This window comes from Cervus elaphus, chromosome 11 (genome assembly GCF_910594005.1).
Source record: "Cervus elaphus chromosome 11, mCerEla1.1, whole genome shotgun sequence".
Classification (NCBI taxonomy): domain Eukaryota; kingdom Metazoa; phylum Chordata; class Mammalia; order Artiodactyla; family Cervidae; genus Cervus; species Cervus elaphus.
In genome coordinates this window covers 40844732-40864190 of record NC_057825.1, presented here as the reverse complement: position 1 = coordinate 40864190, position 19459 = coordinate 40844732, and the positions used below count along the sequence as shown (strand labels likewise).

Below are 19459 nucleotides of genomic sequence, written 5' to 3'. Positions count from 1 at the left end.
CACCTCTCCGCCTGTGCAACACACACTTTACACACGCACGGGGACTGCAAGCGGGCAGCATCGATCGTGGCTCCTTTAAGACAAACTCAGACAGACATTTTTTTTAACCCTCCTCCTCTAATCTCCCTCCAGTGCAGCAGTTGCAAAGACGGAGAGAGAGAGAGAGAGAGAAAGAGAGAGCGAGCGAGAGAAGAGAGAAACTGATTAGGAATTAGGACTGATTCAAGGGAAGCGAACGCTAGGGCTTTGTGCATTTGAATATTAACATTTGAGGTGTTCTGACCAGAAGAAGACAGAGCGGATGATCATTCATTCACCACGTTGACAACCTCGCCTGTGATTGACAGCCGGAGTGGCAGAAAGCCATGAGATTTGGTAGTTGGGTCTGAGGGGCGCTCTTTTTTTTTTTTTTAAACTGATTTTTTGGGGAGAGAAGATCTGCTTTTTTTTTTTTTTCCTTGCCCCTGCTGCTGTCTTGGAAACGGAGCGCTTTTATGCTCAGTGACTCGGGCGCTTTGCTTCAGGTCCCGTAGACCGAAGATCTGGGACCAGTAGCTCACGTTGCTGGAGACGTTAAGGGATTTTTCGTCGTGCTTTTTCTTTTTTTTTTTTTCCGGGGGAGTTTACGTATTTGTTTCTTTTCACACTGGCCTTAAAGAGGATATATTAGAAGTTGAAGTAGGAAGGGAGCCAGGGAGGCCGATGGCGCAAAGGGTACGTATTAAAAAACAATTGTGGAACTCAAATGTGAGATTAAATTGAAACGTGGCTGAAAGACACTGTTAAAAAGTTTCCTTTTTTCTCTGTCTTTTTTTGAATGAGGCTCCTAAAGCCGTGGCCTAAAGCAAGAGGATTTATTCAATGCATTTGTAGACTTATGCATGTTACATGTAATTGTTAATTCAAGTAATCAAGTTTCCTATAGGTTCCTAACCAGCAACTATATAAATAAAAATACAAGCTCGGGCAATCATCTGTTTAAAAAACAAAAAGCGCTGGATACTTGATGTTATATAGCCTGAACATTCAAGGAGCAGAAATTTAAAGCTATTTTTAAACAAAAATAAGCAGTGAGAAACTTCTGATATGTTATTGATTATGCTCATCTTTAATATCACTGGAAGGGTTTAGCATTTTTAAGCAAATAACTTTGTCATAGTACAACAGTTTTTTTGGGGGGGTCGGAAAGCATTCATCTTTTAAAAGTAATTTTAATGTACATGACTGTTTATACAAGGTAATATTTTGTAAGTTTTTCTTAGAAAAGCCCTACACTAATTGGATCCTAAGCACACAACTATTCACTTTAAAAATGCAATACTAATTTCCCCAATATTCCTATTTGAATGGAAATGTAGTGAGAGTAAAGTGAGACAATGACAACCCAACAGAGGTAGTTTCTTTAAAGAAAGGGGATCTACAAAAAGCCTTCCTTGCATAAATTGTGCCCTGGCCCTCAAAGCTCTGTTTGCAAAAGAAAGTTACTAGGCTGACACATTTTTTCTTTACTCCTTTGGTTCAGGCAAATGTCAGCGTTCTCCCAAACTCTTTTCACACCTCTGGCTTTAAGGAGATGAAAGTGGCAATTCCTCTTTGAAAATCATTTCACTCTCAGTGCCTCCAAATCTTGGGAAAAGAACTTGCCTGAAATGAAGCAATGAGAAAAACCTCAATAGCTAAATTTTGCACACAAAAATAATGACAATATGAAAGTAGTTTTTCTAGAGAACGAAGATGGGGGGTGGTGGTTTGAATGTGCATTTACTTTTAAATTTGCTTTAAACCTGATGACTAACAATTTACCTCATTGCCTTCTAGTTTAGGGGGAAAGTTCATAATAGTAGAAAAAATAGAATAACTGCTCCAACTATAGATTTTCTTTTAACTCGGGGGGAATATTGGCTAATTCTAAATTCAGCCCTAATGTCCAAGAGAAGTTACCCTTCTCTGAGTTTCACTTATAAAGGGGGCAGTTAGTTTTGTATGATTTTGCAAAGTTTGTCTTGGAGAGCAAAGGAAATGCAGTGTCTTGCAGGACTGCCTAACCCCACGCTGGCAGGGAAATAAAATGAGAAGCCTGTCTGCATTCACGTGCTTGGCTTAGCTGTTCTCATCGTAACTTTTTTTTTTTTTTTTAATTCCCCCTGATGGGAAGGGGCTGTGAAACTAGGCAGGTTTGTTGCACTGTCCTGGCACGTTTTATTATTGTGATTTTGAATTTCCTCCTCTAGAGACATGCACGATTTACCTTTCGCCCTCCGGGAGAATGCCTCCCTTTCTTCCTTCTTTCTTCCTTCCTTCCTTCCTTCCTTGCCAAAGGATCCTGAATTTCTGACTAGTTGATAGGGACACAAGTTAGGGCAAGACCATTCCAACTAGCCGAGGTCTCACCAAGAATCCTAGAGTTTTTACTTAAAAAAAAATTTTTTTTTTTAATGAGAAATCTCAACTTCAGAGAGGCAAGGCCCCCGAATTCGGGGTTGAAGGATCCAGCTGGACTGACATATAAGCTTCGTGCCCTGCCGTCTCCCCTATGTGCCTGCCTGGCCTTCTGAACCTTGTTTCTCTCCTGTTTGTCATGCAGTACGACGATCTGCCCCATTACGGGGGCATGGATGGAGTAGGCATTCCCTCCACGATGTATGGGGACCCGCATGCAGCCAGGTCCATGCAGCCCGTCCACCACCTGAACCACGGGCCTCCTCTGCACTCGCATCAGTATCCGCACACAGCCCACACCAACGCCATGGCTCCCAGCATGGGTTCCTCGGTCAATGACGCTTTAAAGAGAGATAAAGATGCCATTTATGGGTAGGTACAACGGGCAGCAGGTTCAGTAGTTTCGAGGCGAGGCTTTCTTTCCCCATTTCCCTTTGCCCTCGATAGGAGGAAAGTCAGAACTCTCTGGATTTGGAGGTACATTATTTGGTGACTTTTCATTCTCTTTGCATGGAGATTTGGGGGAGGCGGCCAGCCCAGACGCCCCCCCGCCCGCCCCCGTCTCCGCTCAGGCTCCGCGCCGGTCCAGCGTCCAGCTCCGCCGAGGCCATGCCCGCGGAAGGGTCGCCGTGCGAAAGTTGCCAAAGGTCCCTTGTCCTCCCACCACCCCCCGCAGACTCCGGCTCCGTAGTTCAGCGGGTTGGAGTCCTCACTTGCTCGACTTCTCGGGGAGAGTGTTGGGGATTTCTAAACGTAGGCGCCTTTGTGTTGGAACGAAACTTTTAGTTTAAAGGAAAATCTTTTAAGCCACTGATTGTTCTGACTTGCTAAGTTTACTCAGCCACCGTATGCTGGCCTTGCCACCGCACAATAAAATCAAGGGAGGACAGTTGCAGGTCAGGCAAGGGGGAACAGGCTTTGCATTTATGGAGTTTGACCACTGCAGTCGAGGAGAGGAGCTCACTCTGAATTGTTACAGACCTTAAGAAACTTCTGGCCGTTTTAGGACTTTGTGTTTAAGGGCGAAACTTGCAGGATTTAGAAGTAGATGCGGGGTGCTCTCGGCCGGTGTAGGGCTCCGCTGCGGTTCACACCGTGTTCTCCCGGGCCCTGGGGTTAGACCGAAACCCTCTGAAAGTCACTTGTGCCTACTGTGTGCTGAGGTATTGGGGGACTGCTTTTTACTTTGCAGCCACTTTTATTTTTATTTATTTCCTCTTTTGAAAGACAAAAAAACCAGGTAACACTCACCCTCCCCGACTGAAAACCCTTTCTGCTTTATCTTCTGGTTCCGTGTGCAGTGGGCTTGTTTAAACCCCAGCGTCCTCTCTGCAGCGTTAGGTGCAAATGGGTTAGGCTCCCGGACAGAACATTTGGGGAAGCTTTGAAAAGGACCCCAAACTGTTAAATTCCCAGCCGGGCTGTGAGAGCTAATAAAAGACTTGAGACACCCCTTTGGGCATTAGAAGAGGCTTGTTTTGTTTTGTTTTGTTTTTAATGGGCTGAGATAAGCAACATCTAGGCCCCTCGCAATACTAGCTGCTTGGCCATTACGCAGGGACAAAATGAAAGGCCTGACCGCAGACACATTTGAAGGAACTTTCTTGGGGGGCGGGGTGGGGGGGCGGTGGGGACCATCGGTGAAGGGAGGGAAGTGTGCAGGGAGCCGAGGAGGAGCCCTCCGGCCCTCTGAGGGCCGTGGGGTCGGGATCGGTGGTCCAGCTCTCTGACAGTCGGTCGGTCCCACAGCCAGAGAGGTCCTTGCCCCAAGTTAGCTGAGCGCCTGCCTCCAAGATCCCCAGAGTCTGAGCTTCCCGGGGCGGCCTCGGAGGAACCCACTTGAAGGAGATTTCCCACCTCCTGCGCCCCGGCGCCTTTCTCCTCTTCCAGGTCCCGGGTGTGCATCGGAGGGCCGAGGGCTGGTCGGGATGGGAAACTTAATTCAAAATGGCTGCTGGAACCGCTTGGGTTTTATTCTTAGCAAATGTTACTAATTTCTCAGGCCAGATAGGCTGAACCGGTCCTCAGATACGGTCCATGGCTTAGGGCCTCCGACTTTGGGGGGCCCAAGGAGGAGGGGGAGGTGAGCAGTCACCTGGGGGGTAGGGGTGGGGGAAGGGGAACAAGTAGATGTCAAAATCCGGGAGAGGGAGGTCCCCGTCTTGAGCTCCTCCGGCTGTTTTTCTTGGGCTCCGTGCTTCACTGCCGCGGGACTAACCATTGTGTTGTTTGTGACTGTTGTATTTTCTTGCAGACACCCCCTCTTCCCTCTCTTAGCACTGATTTTTGAGAAATGTGAATTAGCTACTTGTACCCCCCGCGAGCCGGGGGTGGCGGGCGGGGACGTCTGCTCGTCAGAGTCATTCAATGAAGATATAGCCGTGTTCGCCAAACAGGTCAGCAAAATCAATGTTTCAAAAGTAAAAAGAAAAAAGAAAGAAAGAAAGAAAGAAAGAACCTCCCTCCACACCCCCCCGCCCCAAGCACATTTGCAAAAGTAACCAGCTAAACAGTCTGCCCTAAGCCAGGCCTGGTACACCTTCCCTGAGCTTTTCCTCCTAAATCAGTGTCTGTTTGCGGACGCCCGAAAATCATCCCACTTCTGACCCACTCCCGCTCCCTAACCCGACGCAGAAAGCTCTCTCTGTAAAATGCGACCCCAAACCCCCCGCGCAGGACCTTCCTTGGAGTTGGCGAGCTGGGCAGGGATCTCTTAGCAGCACACTGCTGGGAAAAGTAACCCTGTGCTCTGGGCTTGTTTTCGGATTATTTGACTCATATTGAAGGGTTTCTGCACGGGACGAACTCGGTGTCACCGAGTCTGTCCCGGAGGTTACATCCTGCCCCCGACAGTGTAATGAGGCAAGAAACTAGGAAGGCGACCAGATTTCAAATGTTTCTTTCTCCCCCCCCCACCCCTTTCCCCTCCCTCTCCCCTCTCCTTCTCACTTGTATTTAGATTCGCGCAGAAAAACCTCTCTTTTCTTCTAATCCAGAACTGGATAACTTGGTAAGAGCGGACCCCTTACTCCCCTCCCCACATCTTCCCTCCCCCAGCCCCCCTTCTCCCCATCCTTTGCTCTGAGTGCCCTGAGGTTTCTAGACCCTTCCTCCCGTAGCTTGCAAGTGGGCTGCAAGGGTTTCCATCCACCGGCAAGTGGGCCGGGACGGGGTCCGGGGAAATAAATTCACCTCGAGAGGGGCCGGGTGAACCGGCGCGGGGAAACGCGAGCTTTTGTTTTTTATGACAGCCGGGCAGCGCGGCTCTAATCAGCCCGGGGATTTATCTCCGGGCCTGTCAGCGTGTGTGCTTAAACTTTGCGGACTTCCCAGCCCTCAAAGTCGCGTCACGAGGGCAAGCAACCAGGCCAGACCCCCCAAACCACCAGTTTATCGGAAAGGTGTGCAGAAGGCGGCAGAAAGTTTGCAGTGTGAAAAGCCACAGTTTGGAGACTATTGGGAATATTTTCCGTGCACGCCTTCCAAGGAAATACCTAGTGGAGGGGTGCGGCCCTTTGGGGTGGTGCAGGGGCAGTGGGGCTGAGAAAGAGGGGAGCTATGGGGAAGGAGAGTGTTTATGACCCCCACTTAGATGCTTGGTTGTTGTTTTAGCTGTTTTTTTCTCCTTAAGAAATATAAACCTCTAGATGGTACCCAGTCGCTGCTGTTAAGTTTTAGTGTTATTGCCATAAATCAAAATAACTCTATTTACTGGGGGGGAGGGGAGGGCTGGGGATGTTAGAGCTGTGACAGCCAATTTTCTGCAAGCTACGAATGGGGCGCTCATTCTTTTTGTATCTTTGCAGATGATTCAAGCCATACAAGTATTAAGGTTTCATCTGTTGGAATTAGAGAAGGTAATTTCTCTAGCTTTTTTTCTGCTTTTGCTTCCCCCTCATGCCCAAACACACAGAAGGGGAGGGTTCAGAATGGCTGAAGTTCAGGCTTCAGAGACATTTGCATAAACGTCTTTCTTTCTGGTAATTAGTGTCAAGGCCAATCTTTGCGTCCATTTCTCTTTGCAGTTTAATTACAATTTCAGACACTAAAACTGGGATCACAAACGCCCTAGCCTTGTATTCATTCTTAATACCTTGCTGGCTTTGTGTAAGTAGTTGCAGGGCTATGCATCCCCTTAGATGTTTAGAAAGCTATCCTGAATTTGCTTCACAGGTTGTACCTTCTCTTCTTCCTCCTAGTCTTCTTTGCTACCTCTGGTGGTGGTGGTGGGGGGGGTTTGTTTAGTTTTAGTGAGTTTCTGGAAGACAGTCTGAGAGCAGCGGCAGGTCAGATACAGGGGGAGAGGCGGAGTGGGAGGAGGAGTGGGCGAGGAGTCTGGAGGAGGCGGTGGGGGAGGCACTTTAAAGGTTTTGCAGAGACAAAGCAGAGTTGATAGTTGTGTCAGTTTCTTCAGTCTGGGAATCCTGCACATATCCCACCTTCACACTCAAGAAAGGGTGTGGGATAACGTGATTTTGCTAGCTGTTCTATAAATCTCAGCAATAAAAACTTAATGCATTGTAATTCAAAGTAACATTAAATTGCAAGCACACTGGGGTTTCTTGTGAATTTTTGCATGTCAGTGATGCCTGGGTCCTGTAAGACACTGCTCCACCTATCCCTAAATATTTTGAAGCATTCTTTTCCCTTAAAAAATTAATCAGTTTGATACCTTTTTGTGGCTGTAGGGGTTCCCCCCCACACACATCATATCATGAGTCTTTTTTTTTTTTTAAAGGAAGCATCCTAATATATGCTTCTTATAGATAGAAACCCTAATTACCAATGTTAAAGGGACTTGGATTGTCAGGCATATATCCTATACCAACACAGTACTGGTCCTTTATATACATACACAAATATGTATATTTAATTTTTTTCTTAGACATGTTGGAAAAGGATTTATAATAAAAATAACTGGACAAAATTAAATAGTTTACCTTAAATGTCACCCACGTAGGTCACCTCTTTAATGGCCACGGCCCCAGGAGCAGATGAATTTAACACGGGTGTTGAATATGTTGTAGCCTGTGAAGCATCTTGTCACTGTCAATTTTCTGGGATATCTCTATTTTGCAAGAAAAGAAAGTTATTCCTAATTCTGGATGCGTCTGGGGGTCTCTGGAGGACAATTGCCCTGTGTTTCCCCTAGTTAGAAGTTTGGATCTCACAAGGGGGGTGGATTGCACTTGTCAATGTCATTTATGAACTCCTGATTATATTTCCATTTTTTTATTTCTGTCATAATGTAGGTACACGAATTATGTGACAATTTCTGCCACCGGTATATTAGCTGTTTGAAAGGGAAAATGCCTATCGATTTGGTGATAGACGATAGAGAAGGAGGATCAAAATCAGACAGTGAAGATATAACAAGATCAGCAAATCTAACCGACCAGGTATGCGCTTTTCAATTTCAACATCCCTGGGAAAAAAAAATCTGTATGCATATTGCTTGCTGGATCACTACCACCTCCTTTTATTATTTGCATATGATTAAGTCCCTTTTAGATACATTTCCATCGAAATGAAAATTTTTGAATAATGTGGCTATTATTGCTTCATTAAGGCTGGCTCTGGGATTCGACCTGGAGAGATGAGCTTGTAAAAGCTTTGCCTGCAAACTTGACCTGTTTCTTGTCGCTTTTAATTTTTGTCTTTATTTTATTTACCCTCTACAATAATGGGAGTGTTAACTGCCAGTGACCGCCTCTGGTGGTAGGGCTTTGTTCTGGAGCATTTTTTCCCCCTTCTCTCTCAAAGAAAAGAAAAGTGTAAGGACTGCTTATTTCTTATTTTATTAGGAATAAACCCAAGATAGGTGGTCTGAGAGAGACAGGGAGGGTTTGAAATCTAGCAAATGCTTGCTATTTTCTCCCTGTCTATACGGTTCATTAGCCTGTCTTGTCAGTTTTCCTCGGCCGAACGCTTCTAGACCTCACTGAACATTGCTTTGTGCAGTGCTTGCTGCAAGCTCGCCCATTTTATTGTACTTAATAGAAAAAATAAGACCAGGCCGAGGTTAGAAAAACAGATAAATATGGACGTTTCTCCTCCTCCTTTCTACTCATCCTCCAGCCGGTACGTGCTCTGGGCCCTCTGGGTTGGCAGCTTTTGGAAGCGTCTGCGTCAGGGGCTCCTCGCGACTCCCTCGGTGTGGCGGTGTGGCGGGTGGGGGGACTTCGCGCCGCCCTGCTCTCGCTGCCGGCCTCCGCTGGCTTCGCCCCCTCCTCTCGTCCTCCCTCCAGGCCCTTCTTCCGCTGCTGCGTTGCTAAGTGGGGACGACTTTTATTTGGAGTTGCTGGGGGTGGGGGCAGATTTCTCTCACCCCAACACCAATGTTTGTTCCTAGTCCCTCTCTCCCTCACTCCTGTCTCTGTCGGCCCAAAGGAGTTGAGAAAATGCACTGAAAGTGAAAACGTGAGGAGTGGATGAGATGAAACAGGGTTCAGGACAGCTTTCGGTTGCGAATTATGGCAGGGCGTCTAGAGATCTGGGTGGCGGGCCTCCTGCGCCTGTCCACCTATAAGTGAAGGCCCTGAGTTGTTTCTCTTTCTGACTTGGCACGTGAGTCCTGTCTTGTGAGAGAGAGCAGCCTGCCTTTGTTAAGCCAAAGGCCAGCCAGTCATACAGAGTTTTCTTTGCACGCTCTGCCATGATCACGGTTGGCCAGCGACTGTCTTGCAGAGTCCTTGCCGAAGTGCCCGACTCCTCGTCTAGGTGTCATCCTCAAGGTTGCTTCTCCCCATATCACTCCCTTCAGTCCCCAACTGGATTTCTCTGGGTGACCCCCTCGGCAGAGGCGGAATTCCTCCTTTTACCCCAAAGAAGTGGAGGGCAGGCAAAGCTGAGCTTTAAAAGCGTCAACGCGCCGGGTCCTTTCTAATTGGCGAGTTACAAACTTTCGGCAGTGTAGACGAGTGCCCGGAACAGGCAGCCTGCGCGATCCTGGCGCGGCCCCCGGTCCCCACCCCCGCCGGCCGCTCGGCCTCCCGCCTGGTTCAGGCTGCCAGCCCTGTCCCCGGAGCTGTTAAATGCAGATTCTGCTGAGGAACCCTCGGGTAGCTGCTGTTGAATAAAAATTGTAATCCAACAAGCCTAACTAGAAAATGGGATTCTAAAAGCTCCGGAGTGCTGGGTACATAAAGCTATTTGAGCAAATTACAAGAATCGCTTAGGGGCATGAATGAAATCAACACTTTAATTGCCTCCAAAATGAAGATTTATACCCCATTTTCCCCAACGAATCATTATTTTATTAAAATCAAAGATAAAGGACCAGAGTTAGGGGTGTTTTAGGGGTACAAAATTGGTAAAACAAAATTGAGTCCTCCCTCCACTCCTTAGGTAAACTTTTGTTGCTCAGTTACCTTTATGAGACATGCGGATTGGTGGGCAGTGGTCAGGGGTGAAAACTGGCACTTCATTCTCCTCCCCAACTATGAGATGAGCAGCGTACCTCCCTCCCGGCCGCTTACGAGTGGGGGCTTCGCAGCTCTGGCTAAGCTCGTGGCTCGGTGGGCCTGTGCGCGTGGGCGCGCTCGCGTGACCCTCTCGGGCTCACCGAGGTCTCAGTTGGGCGCAGGGCCGCAAACCCCAAGTAGGTGCTTTGGAATTGTCCGTTTCCCAGAAGCCAGGAGCGAGTGTGCCTGGGCTCCCTTTGGAGAGGGGCGCGCAGAGCGCGGGGCGCACGCGGGACTGTGCCTCAGTCGCTGGGTGGAGTCCCCCGTCCTGGGAGGTGGGGACGGAGGGAAGAGGCACTAGGGCCGCCTCATGGGCGCCAGTCCTCCTAACTGGAGCCGGCTCGCCGGCCCCCAGGGGCCGGGCCCGGAAAGGACTGCCTCGCCACCTGTCTGCGAATGCGGCCCAGCCAGTTTGAGCCCCAGTGGCGAGTGTGCTGCGGGCCTAGATGCTTCAGGTGTGGTGCGAACGCGGGGCGTCGTTTGCTCATTAGCCTCTCTGTCTCTAGGGTCTGTGGGCAGTAGGGTTTATTTTATTTTACTTTCCTCCTCGGAGGGCGCGAAGGCTGCCACCCGCGCGGGGACTTGAAATCCACGACTTGGATAGCAGCCGGTTTCCCGGAGGGCTCAATCGGAGGAAATCCACTTGGCCTTGAGGCGTCCTTAGTTTGGTGCTTTGTTTTTCTCTTCAGATTAAGGTGCCCCTAGAAGCCGTAATCCCACTCTCACCCCACCCTCAACGCCCTCCCCCGACTCCCACTCCCAGACCCCGACGTCCCAGGTCCGAGACTCACCTACCTCGGGCGCAGGCCTCCAGGGCGCCCTCTCCTGACGGCCTCGCTCGCCGCTCGGCACAGTCGCTCCCCACGCCCGGGGCCTGGGGGGCAGCGAGGGGCACCCGGCCTTTCCGGCCTCGGCAGGGCGCGAGGGCCGGGCTGAGACCCCCGGAGCGGGCGCAGAGGGGGGCCACCGTGCGAGGCGTCGAGGCCAGGGTTGAGCCTGGTTGGCGCAGGAGAAGGACGGAGGGCGCGGGGAGGCGGAGCGCGAGTTTGGGGGACCCAGAGTGGAATTGGGGTCGCCAAGAGGGGTTAGGCGGGGAAGAATCTGGCTGCCAGACGCTGGACTTCAGGCCGCCCTCCAGGAAGAAGCTGTCGAATAAAGCCTTCCTTCCTAGGGCTGTTTGTTTCTCGCCACTCCTTGAATCTAAGCATTTTCCACTCCAAGGACAGTCGCGAGAGGGAGAGGAGAGAGAAGCAAGAGTCCCTGGGGCCCCCGAAGGCCACCAACAGAGGTAGCCAGGCCCCCTCGCAGCGAGCGGGTCTAGCTGAGTCTGTGCTCAGGCGCCAACCCGGGTTCTCCCACAAGCAGGGGGAGGCAAAGACAAGGTCCCTTTGGATTACAATTTTTATTCAACAGCAGCTCTCCGGGGGGTCCTCGGCTGAATCTGCATTTAACAGCTCCTGTTCGAGGGCTGGTGGGCTGCGCAGGGCGCCCTGTTGCATGTTAATCTAGATTTGTCTCTGACATCTGGGGAGAAGTAATGTGGCTCCCGGAGATGGAGCCAGAAAGCCACGCTCGCCAGGCAGGTTAAATGCCGAGCGCTTCTGAGCTCCCCGGGGAGGGGTGACCGCCGCCGGGGCTGCGCGGCCCAGGCCGGAGAGCAGCAGGCTTCCGGGCCTCTGGGATCAGGGGCAGCCCTGGGCCAGTGCGCCTTGGTTTCCCAGTGGGGCCGGGGAACCCAGGTGGCAAGTGTTTTATTTGAAGAGTCCAGAACGTTGTTTCTAAAGCATCGTTTGAGATGACCGTCTTAAAACTGAACTTGAACTTGACAGAAAACACCCCTTCCCTGCAAAGTGGGATGGGGACACCTCCAAGGGAGATTTAAGCTTTCTCTTTTGAGGAGGTGTTGCTTAGGGATGGGGAGGCCTAATAGTCTTCATTTATTGGATCCACTGCTTTAGGAAAAAAAAAAAAAAGATGAGGCCAAGGGATATTTACTAATACTAGGAATGCAAGCAATTTTGTTTTCATCCATTGAGAAAAACTGGACACAAACATGAAGGGATAAGAAAATATCAATTAGTTTGTTTCTAAATGCTTAACACATGGACACAACTTATTTAAATTGTAAGTGCTTTTAGGGTCTCACTTAGTGTCTTAATCTTGGAACCTCTGAGTCCACAGGCCTTGAAGGCCATGGAGTCTTAGAATAATCTGACTTTACTTTTGATTATTGTTGTGAGTCATGTGGGATACTCTTAATTCCTCTTGAACTATGTCAGAGGGAAATTATGGCAAGATTCTCTTTAATGATTAAATAATAAGGTGTTGACTGCTTGTCACTACAGTCGCTAATTGGGATGTTCATTCTAGGCCCTTTGTTGCTTAGTATCCTTTGATTTCAAAGATAGTTGTTTACCAGGTGTGTTTTTATTGTTTTCTGATTGGCTCCTTGGGTGTATTTATGTGTGACTGTCAGAGTAGGGATGTATTGATTCTTATTAGGGGCATGCCAAAAACATTTGAGAGGAAAAAAAAAAGTGGTACAGAGTCAATGCAGATAGGTTGAGATCGATTACATTTTTAAATGTCTCTGAGTCTAAGTGTTAATGCTGTGAAAGTTATTTTCCTTTCCTAGTTTCTCTCTCCCTTTCACAGTACAAGTCCCCAGTGCGAGCTCTATGGTTAGTAGAAAGCAATGATACTAATGCTACTTTGTACAAAGTAAAGCCCCATAACAGTAACTATTGTTCAGTGATTTAACTAGCTCTGTGGTAATAGGTCACTCAAATAGCAGTTCCTCTCCCACCAGAGTGACTCCGTGGCTCATGATTTAGAAATATATAGAGTGGTTGTGATGACTCTTGGTATCAGTCCTAACTTAGAGATTTTTAGTAGAAAACATGAAATTTAACTAGCAGAAGAAAGAAGGAAGAAGAAAAGGTTTTAAAATAAGGGCCTTGCTTTCAAAAAAAAGTAACTGAAATATCATGCTATAATGGCCCAACTTTGAAAATAAACAAATTTTAAATCATTATGTTTTCAAACACTCGTATGTTTAAATGTTAAAATGTTTGTCATAGTCCAAAAGATTTAAAACACAGCTGTTGCCGGGTGACGGACGGAAAATTATGCAGTAAAACTCCGTACTCTTAAAAACAAAGACTATTTGTGGTCCCATAGTAGAAATATAGGTTTTTTTTAAGGCCAAGCAGATAGACTACAGTTTTACCAAGGGGCCTATGTTATAAAACTAGCTTACCTTCCCTCGCAGGTGGAGTTGGGGAAACTGAAGAATGCATAACAAGTTGTATTAAAACACATATAAATGAAAATGCCGTCAAATGAATTCAAGTGAAGTATTTTCACATTGGTAATGCTATGCTTGCCATTGCAATAGCAATATTTTCTCATGAAACATAAATATGTCAAACCAACATGAAATGCTTAAGTTTTAATAAATGATCATTTAATAATCAAACACAACCTGAGTATGTATACAGAAACTTTTAAAGAAAAGTCGGCGTACAGCCAAATTCCTATAGGGACTAGTAGGGGAATGATCAAAAAACAGACACAAAATAAGACTTCCTGTAAGAAGGTCTATAATTCAAAATTATTTGACTCCACTGTCATGGAAATAGTTGAAGGATAGTAAATTGATACCATTCTCAGTCATTTTTGTTACACAGTCTTAAATGTTTGCAACTGTAGCATTTTCCATGGCCTTTTTTGGATTATGATATCTGTCGTATTTGTATCAAAGTAGCACTTGAGTTTATGTTATAATCGAAACAGACATTTTTGCCATTTTTCCTGAGTGCAAAAAATTAATTTAATATTTTTAAATGACATCAAAACTATGGGAAAGTCTTCTTTTACAAATAAAGAAATAAAAATAGAATACATGTGACATAGTCGTTTCTGACAGTTGTGCAGATGTTAGGCCTAAAAGTTTTCAAAATCCTTAGTAAAACAATACTGCTTTAAGTCACGTAGGGCTTGGTGTCCTTACTAGGCAGGAAACCTCAGGATATGTACCTGTTAAAAGGTTAGGGTCTAAAACATAAAATACAGGTTCCCAATTTGAATTTAAATAATTATTCCAGGATTTGACTTTGGGGATCCAGTAAAGTTTTGGATATTTTACTATCTTTCACATTTGTGAATAAACCTTAACATGTATGAGATCAATTTTGAAAAATTCAAGCAGATGAGTATGTATGTGTATGTAGTGGAAAAGATAAAAAGTCTCCTTCACTGTATCCTGAATTTAATATGCCATGATTTCAGGATTATGGGAATTTGGGAAAGCTTATTGAAGTCTTAAACAGCTTCTCCAGAAAGTAGAGCTATACCTTTATCGGGAAACTGCTGGATTTCCCACACTTCTAAAGCTGACATTTTAATAAATGGTATGAAAGATACTACATGAAATAAGCGAGAATACATTCATTTAAATATTTGTCACTAGAATCCAATTTCAATCAATTTAATGCATTCATGTGTGCAGAATTAAAGCAATTGGCAACACTTTGCTACACTCTCTCTGAACATTCTTTTTCCAAATAGCATTTCTTAATCTAGGAAATACGTTCTTGTTAAAGGGAAATACAAGAGTGCAAATATTTTTAAATGATCTTATATTTCTGGGCTTCTTGGTTCAGAAGTCCTAAAACCAAATAAAATGTATCATAAAGAGTTTATTCTTTACTGAAAAAAATGCTTATTTCTACATTTATTGAATTATACACCTGTTGTTTATTGGTATCATGAGTATATACAGTTAAATACAAATTATAACTAGAACTAAGTCATTAACTCTAAGACATGCAATAACCATGTTCTGGCTTTTTGATGCACCACTGTATATAGTATAAACCAATGCAGGATAAATAAGTTGTGAAAATAAATTTTATATTATTTACAATCCTCAAAAATACATTTTTACCCTTGATAGTCTTTATGACTCCATTTATAATTAAAAGGATTTATAAAGATGAGGTAGAGAACTTTGAATGAAGTGTTGTTTCTTTAAAAAAAATTTAAACGGTATTTTTCCATAGAAAGGAAATGCTGTTTCTGAGTTTTCTAAGTAATACTTATAAAATGACTGCAACTTTTTATGAGTTTAACAAGTTTAAGCAACATTTTATAGTCTTCTTTTTTTCCTTCATTTTGACACAATATCAAGTCTTAAATTTTACAATGGATTTAAACATACATGATTCCAACTCATTTAGAAAATAGTAGTAAGTAAATAATTAGCATTTTAAGTGATATTAGAAGTTATTCCCTGACAACATATGCTGGCTTAGAATTAATTGTTATGATGAATTCCCAATTCTCTAGATTTTTCCTTACACTTTACAACACAACATAATCACATGTTCATTATTCATTAGTTTTAAGTGTCTGGGTTGTTGATTGTTATTTAGCAAGACAGAACTATAGCTCTTTCTTTTTCTTATCATTTTCTCCCCACTGATTGGCAAGCCTCCTATGCCTGAGATTTGAACTTGAAATAGTTTGCTAGGCTTCCCTATTTGAGTATTTTGTGGGTTGTTACCCACACGTGGGTTTGTTTTCCTGAGAAGATGAAAAATGTTACTCACTTTAGAACAGGAGTGAATAGAAACTAAAGTCATCAAATATTCCCAAACCCCTTTGTTTTACAATTAGGTGAAAAACTGAAAACTGTTATTCTTGTTTTCTTTCCCCAGGGCTGTGAATACTTGATATAAAGATTCATATCAGCCTCTTTGTGTTCTTCCTCTTAAGGCCTTAATGTTTGTTTTCAGTGACTGGATTCTTAACTGATAGTCCATATTTGGTCCCAGACCTCCATGATTTGCATTTTATTCTGCATTTGCATTCACATTATGTCCCATAGAAACTCTTTAAAGTCAAGTGTGTTTATGACTATTATGAAACTCTGGAAAATGAAGTTTGTAATGAAACCGACATAGTCGTCAAAAGGACAATGAAGAGAGCAATTTGATGTAAACCCAGAGTTTCCTTATCCCATCCCAACTTGTAAAAAGGCTTATCTCTCTTCTTTTGAAAATATTAGAAGTTGAATTAATAAGAATTTCTTTGACAATAACACTCCTCCTAATGGCTCCTTAACTATTTGTATGTGTTCTCAAATGTTAACTTAATTTGATAGACAAGCTGTAATTAACTGTGACCTATAGTGTTTTCTATAATTCAGAGACTATTCCTTAGTGATCTGAAAATTTAATTTCATACTAAATGGTGTACAATGTCTGAAGATCTAGAAGCCTACTTCCACTATTTACAAGAAGTCGAAATAGTTTATGTGTCTCCAGGGCTTCAAAAGGGAGATACTTCAGAGATGGAGACTAACAATTTTACTATGTAAAGCCCTAGCAGACTAACTACTGCACATGGGTTCTTTTTAAATTTTTGTTCCGTAGTAACCTTCCTTTTTATGCACTGCAGTTAAAATTACCTATACAATGAAAGGAATCTATGTGTTTCATGGGACAAAAACTCATACTTGACATTTTAAATCTAGTTATTTCATTGATTTAAAAAAAAAAAAAACCCAAAAAACAAACCAGTAGTGTACAGAGAGAATTAAGAATTGCAGAAAATAGGTAAAATGCTATTAGCTATGATGCAACAATCACAATAGAAACTTTAGCAATAAAACTAAATTGGACATTTTACATTTAGTTGGAGCCTTTATTTGAAAGTTCCCACCTGATCTGGGATTCTTTTAATGCCCCCTGCCTGCTCCCCACTTAAGAATATTTTAGTGTAAGAACTTCGTAGTAACTCACCATTGGACATTACTTTTATTTGAAATTGTTCATTCATAAGAGATTCTGTCTCATGAGTAACCACCCTGCCCTTCACTCTTGAACAGTTCGGATAAATGTATTATTTATTTACAGTCTATTGTATACATTATTTATGGGAAATATGCTATAACTCTACAGAGCATATGGAATTTATCTTTTTAAGATATGGCTGGCATCTCTGCCAAGATTGGCATAGCCCTGAGTAGATAAGATTACCCTCATTGTACAGATAAATATATCTTTTAGAGTCATTACGTGTTAGCATTGCATAATTCCAGGTGCAAATAAATGCATTTTCAACTTTCATTTTAATTGTCATCATTTCCTTGGCTCCAGCTTCTACCAAAGAGAATCTGGAATTTTAAAATTTGAATTGATCTGTGTTCTAAATTAATATGTTTGGGGAGGAAAATAAGGTACTGAGCAGCAGAATCATTTAACCATTTCATTTCTATTAGCTTGCTTCCTGTCCCTTACTTAATGGGTTAGAATTTTCTGAAGAATCATGTCCATGACATTTTTAACACTGGTTGTACATTTGGTGGCTTGGCCTATTGTTTCACCATATTCAGGCACTTTATAAACTGTGTTCAAAACAAAACCACCAAGGAAAATGTCAGGCTCATTGTGCCCTGCACTTCCTTGCACAAAATAATAGAGACATGTAGACTGTGTTTGTTCTGTGCATATCAAGTATATTGTTGGTGTTCAAGTATTTTTTTATTCTAATAATTATTCAAAGCCAGTAACAATCTGCATTTGAGCGAGTATAAACATTTTTATTCTGGAATTTGGGATTTGCAGCAACTCAATTTTATTTTCCAAATTACCCTGCCATTTCAATTAGGTGCATTGTTCTTCACTCTACTGTTTCGACATTCTAGAGGTTTGCTTGCCACCTAAGAGAGAGAGTTGTTTGAGTGTTTAATATTTATTGAGTGCATGTAAAGAACATGCCAATAGAAAAAAAAAAAGAAGAATAAAACATTAACAAATCAATTATGGGGCTTTTCTTCAATTGTAGTATACTTCTAATACTCCAAATACTCTATAACTGTTAAAATAATATGAATAGCCTCAAGAATAATAGCCCTGGGTATCGGGGAAGAATGGTATTCTGATTAACTGGATTTCCTTAAAAAGTGCACGGATGGTACAGCTCAGTCTCCTGCTTCTGGAATTCAGTTGCTTTCATTGATCTCTCTGTTAAACGCCTAGAACTACAGAAAACGTGGCCAAACTAGGAACCAGAAATGCAAATTAAATTTCAAGATGCTTTGAAAAACGCCGCTCTAATGATTTTACTGAGATGGATAATGAAGAAAAGGGAATCATTTATTCCCTACCTCCAAATTTCACACTGTGAGAGGGCTTGAAAATTCAAATATCCCTAAGGAATGATGATACTTGGAAAATAAGATTTGATTGAAAATATGAAAACTGGCAGGGCTTCTTAAAAAAAACAACAGGAAAATTAGAAAATACGCTGTTGCTAAATGTTAGTGGAAATCAGTGGCAATTGTCAATTTCTGTGATTCTTTTATCCAAAGCATAATGCTATAAGGTAGTAGAATAAAACAAGACTGCATTTTGGCTGAATTCTTATTTCCTTCTCGCATCGAAACTGTGATGTGAGAAAAAAAGTTTTCTGGTTTGAGAGTTTAGAAGTAGAAGAGAGAAGACTTGAGAGTGATGAAGGGTCCATGCATGCTCAGTCGCTCAGTCGAGTCCGACTCTTTGCAACTGCGTGAAACTGTAGTCCACCAGGCGCCTCTGTTTATGGGGTTTCCCAGGCAGGAATACTGGAATGGATTGTCATTCCCTTCTCCAGGGAGCCTTTCTGACCCAGGCATCAAACCTGTGTCTCCTGCATTGGCAGGTGGAATCTTTACCACTGAACCACCTGGGAAGCCACCCCAGTGATGAAGGGTGTTGATGGTAATTTTGAGTTACACAACCTTTCAGGTTGGCAGTGTCTCAATAGAGTATATACACAGTGCAAGCTGTCTGTGAGGGGGCAAGTCATTTCATCTCCAGGAGCCTCAGTTTTATCATCTGTAACATGGCGATAAAGAACCCACTATATTGAGCCTCTGTAAGAACTAAATAGCATTGCGTGTAAAACATTTATAACAGTAAACCCTAAACAGTGCTTTCCGTAATATTTTATCTCCTTACTCGTATTTGGCCCAACCTTCAACAACATGAATCTGATTTGAGAAGAGAAGATTGGGTAGCTGTTTATTTTATAGGCCATCATATAATCATAGAGTTTAAGCGAAATACTGTCTTAATTCCTATTAGGAGGGGTGGCTATTGTTCTGATTTCATCATAATGGGAAAGAGGACTGGCCACTCAGATATGTGGCTGAGATAAGACAATGAATCACTACAGATTTGTTTTCAAGTTCAACTTCAAATAACAGTTATGTGCATATCTTGTACTTTATCCCCACATTTCTGAGTGCACATGCTTCCTGGCTGAGGTCCAGTTGCTTACAAGATCTCAGTATCTACTTCTACTCAGGATACAGTGTTTCTGGCCTTATCTGGATGTTCTTTTTGCTAGGGTGGTTGCCTACAAAATTTGTGGTTTGAAGTTGTTATATATAAGACACTTTTGAGTTTATTTTATCTTAATTTGTTTGTAGAATGAGGCGGACAGAATACTGAGTTACAAATGTAAAATAAAACATTGGGAAGCAAGCAATCTTATGAAAGGGACTTTAT

The 19459-nt window shown here is 43.7% G+C and overlaps 1 protein-coding gene across 4 annotated transcripts in view; it reads left to right on the top strand.

Moving 5' to 3' along the window:
* Positions 1–5: 5 nt before the first annotated feature.
* MEIS1 (Meis homeobox 1) overlaps positions 6–19459 on the top strand; it is a 142717-nt gene continuing 123263 nt past the window's right edge. For all 4 annotated transcript variants that reach the window (XM_043917634.1, XM_043917633.1, XM_043917636.1 and 1 more), the window contains exons 1-6: positions 6–714; positions 2585–2811; positions 4694–4835; positions 5399–5449; positions 6246–6296; positions 7692–7838. In XM_043917634.1, the coding sequence (XP_043773569.1) occupies positions 703–714; positions 2585–2811; positions 4694–4835; positions 5399–5449; positions 6246–6296; positions 7692–7838 (630 nt within the window). In that variant the 5' untranslated portion in view covers positions 6–702. The remainder of the gene's footprint in view (positions 715–2584; positions 2812–4693; positions 4836–5398; positions 5450–6245; positions 6297–7691; positions 7839–19459) is intronic.